Source organism: Trichinella spiralis (assembly GCF_000181795.1).
Source record: "Trichinella spiralis strain ISS 195 chromosome Unknown Scfld4790, whole genome shotgun sequence".
Taxonomy (NCBI): Eukaryota; Metazoa; Nematoda; class Enoplea; order Trichinellida; family Trichinellidae; genus Trichinella; species Trichinella spiralis.
Window position 1 is genome coordinate 476 of NW_003531729.1, and position 691 is coordinate 1,166.

The 691-nt window shown below is 35.3% G+C and overlaps 1 protein-coding gene across 1 annotated transcript; it reads left to right on the top strand.

Annotated features, from left to right (window-relative positions):
* The first annotated feature begins 219 nt into the window (after window positions 1-219).
* On the top strand, window positions 220-522 carry Tsp_14453 (cell wall hydrolase/autolysin). The gene has a single exon (XM_003367127.1). It carries the CDS (start codon window positions 220-222, stop codon window positions 520-522), a length of 303 nt encoding a protein of 100 aa, XP_003367175.1.
* Window positions 523-691: the final 169 nt, after the last annotated feature.

Genomic DNA, 691 nt, shown 5'->3' on the forward strand with positions numbered 1-691 from the left:
AACTAGGCATTTTTTCAAAACCGCTGAATATTTATATTTTTCTAAAGCTTTACTTCAGTTGAATTTCTGATGGTAAACTTTTATTTGATTAGAAGGGAAACATTTATTGTTTAATAAAGTCCCGTTAATACTTTCATCAGTTTCTGATGCAGTTTATTTTATTCATCTAGAAATCATCACATATTTGATATTTAAACAGAATATTTTTAGACTGTGCTGATGGCGGTGACTAAAGTTTCACTGGTCGTGTCAGTAATCTGTTTACTTATGGGAGGAAGTGCTGATGGAGGTTGCCCGGTTTCCAGCAGGTGGGATAATTATGGAGGAAGAAAATTAGATGATGGCGGATGCCTAACAGTAGTCGATATGTTCGAAGTGAAAAAATTCTATGGACAAGTCACTATCGAGGATTTACATCGATTCTGTGCGAGTTCCTTCAAAGGCGGAAAACTACTGTCTTTCACTGATTCTCAGAAATTGCAAATGCTTGATGGTGTCAATTTTAAACAAGCTGTAGCATGAATCTAATATTCTAATACATCCTGAGCTCACAATCTATGATATCAATATTACAATGAAGAAATGTGATCATGTTGAATAGTGCGGTCAGACTGAGAGACTATCATGTGATGGTTATCCGTATGATTACATATTCGAACGAAAGATGGTACAGATGACTGCATGCATTTTC

Excerpts from the sequence above, each read along its gene's own strand:
- Tsp_14453 (XM_003367127.1), top strand. The coding sequence starts at position 220 with ATGGCGGTGACTAAAGTTTCACTGGTCGTGTCAGTAATCTGTTTACTT.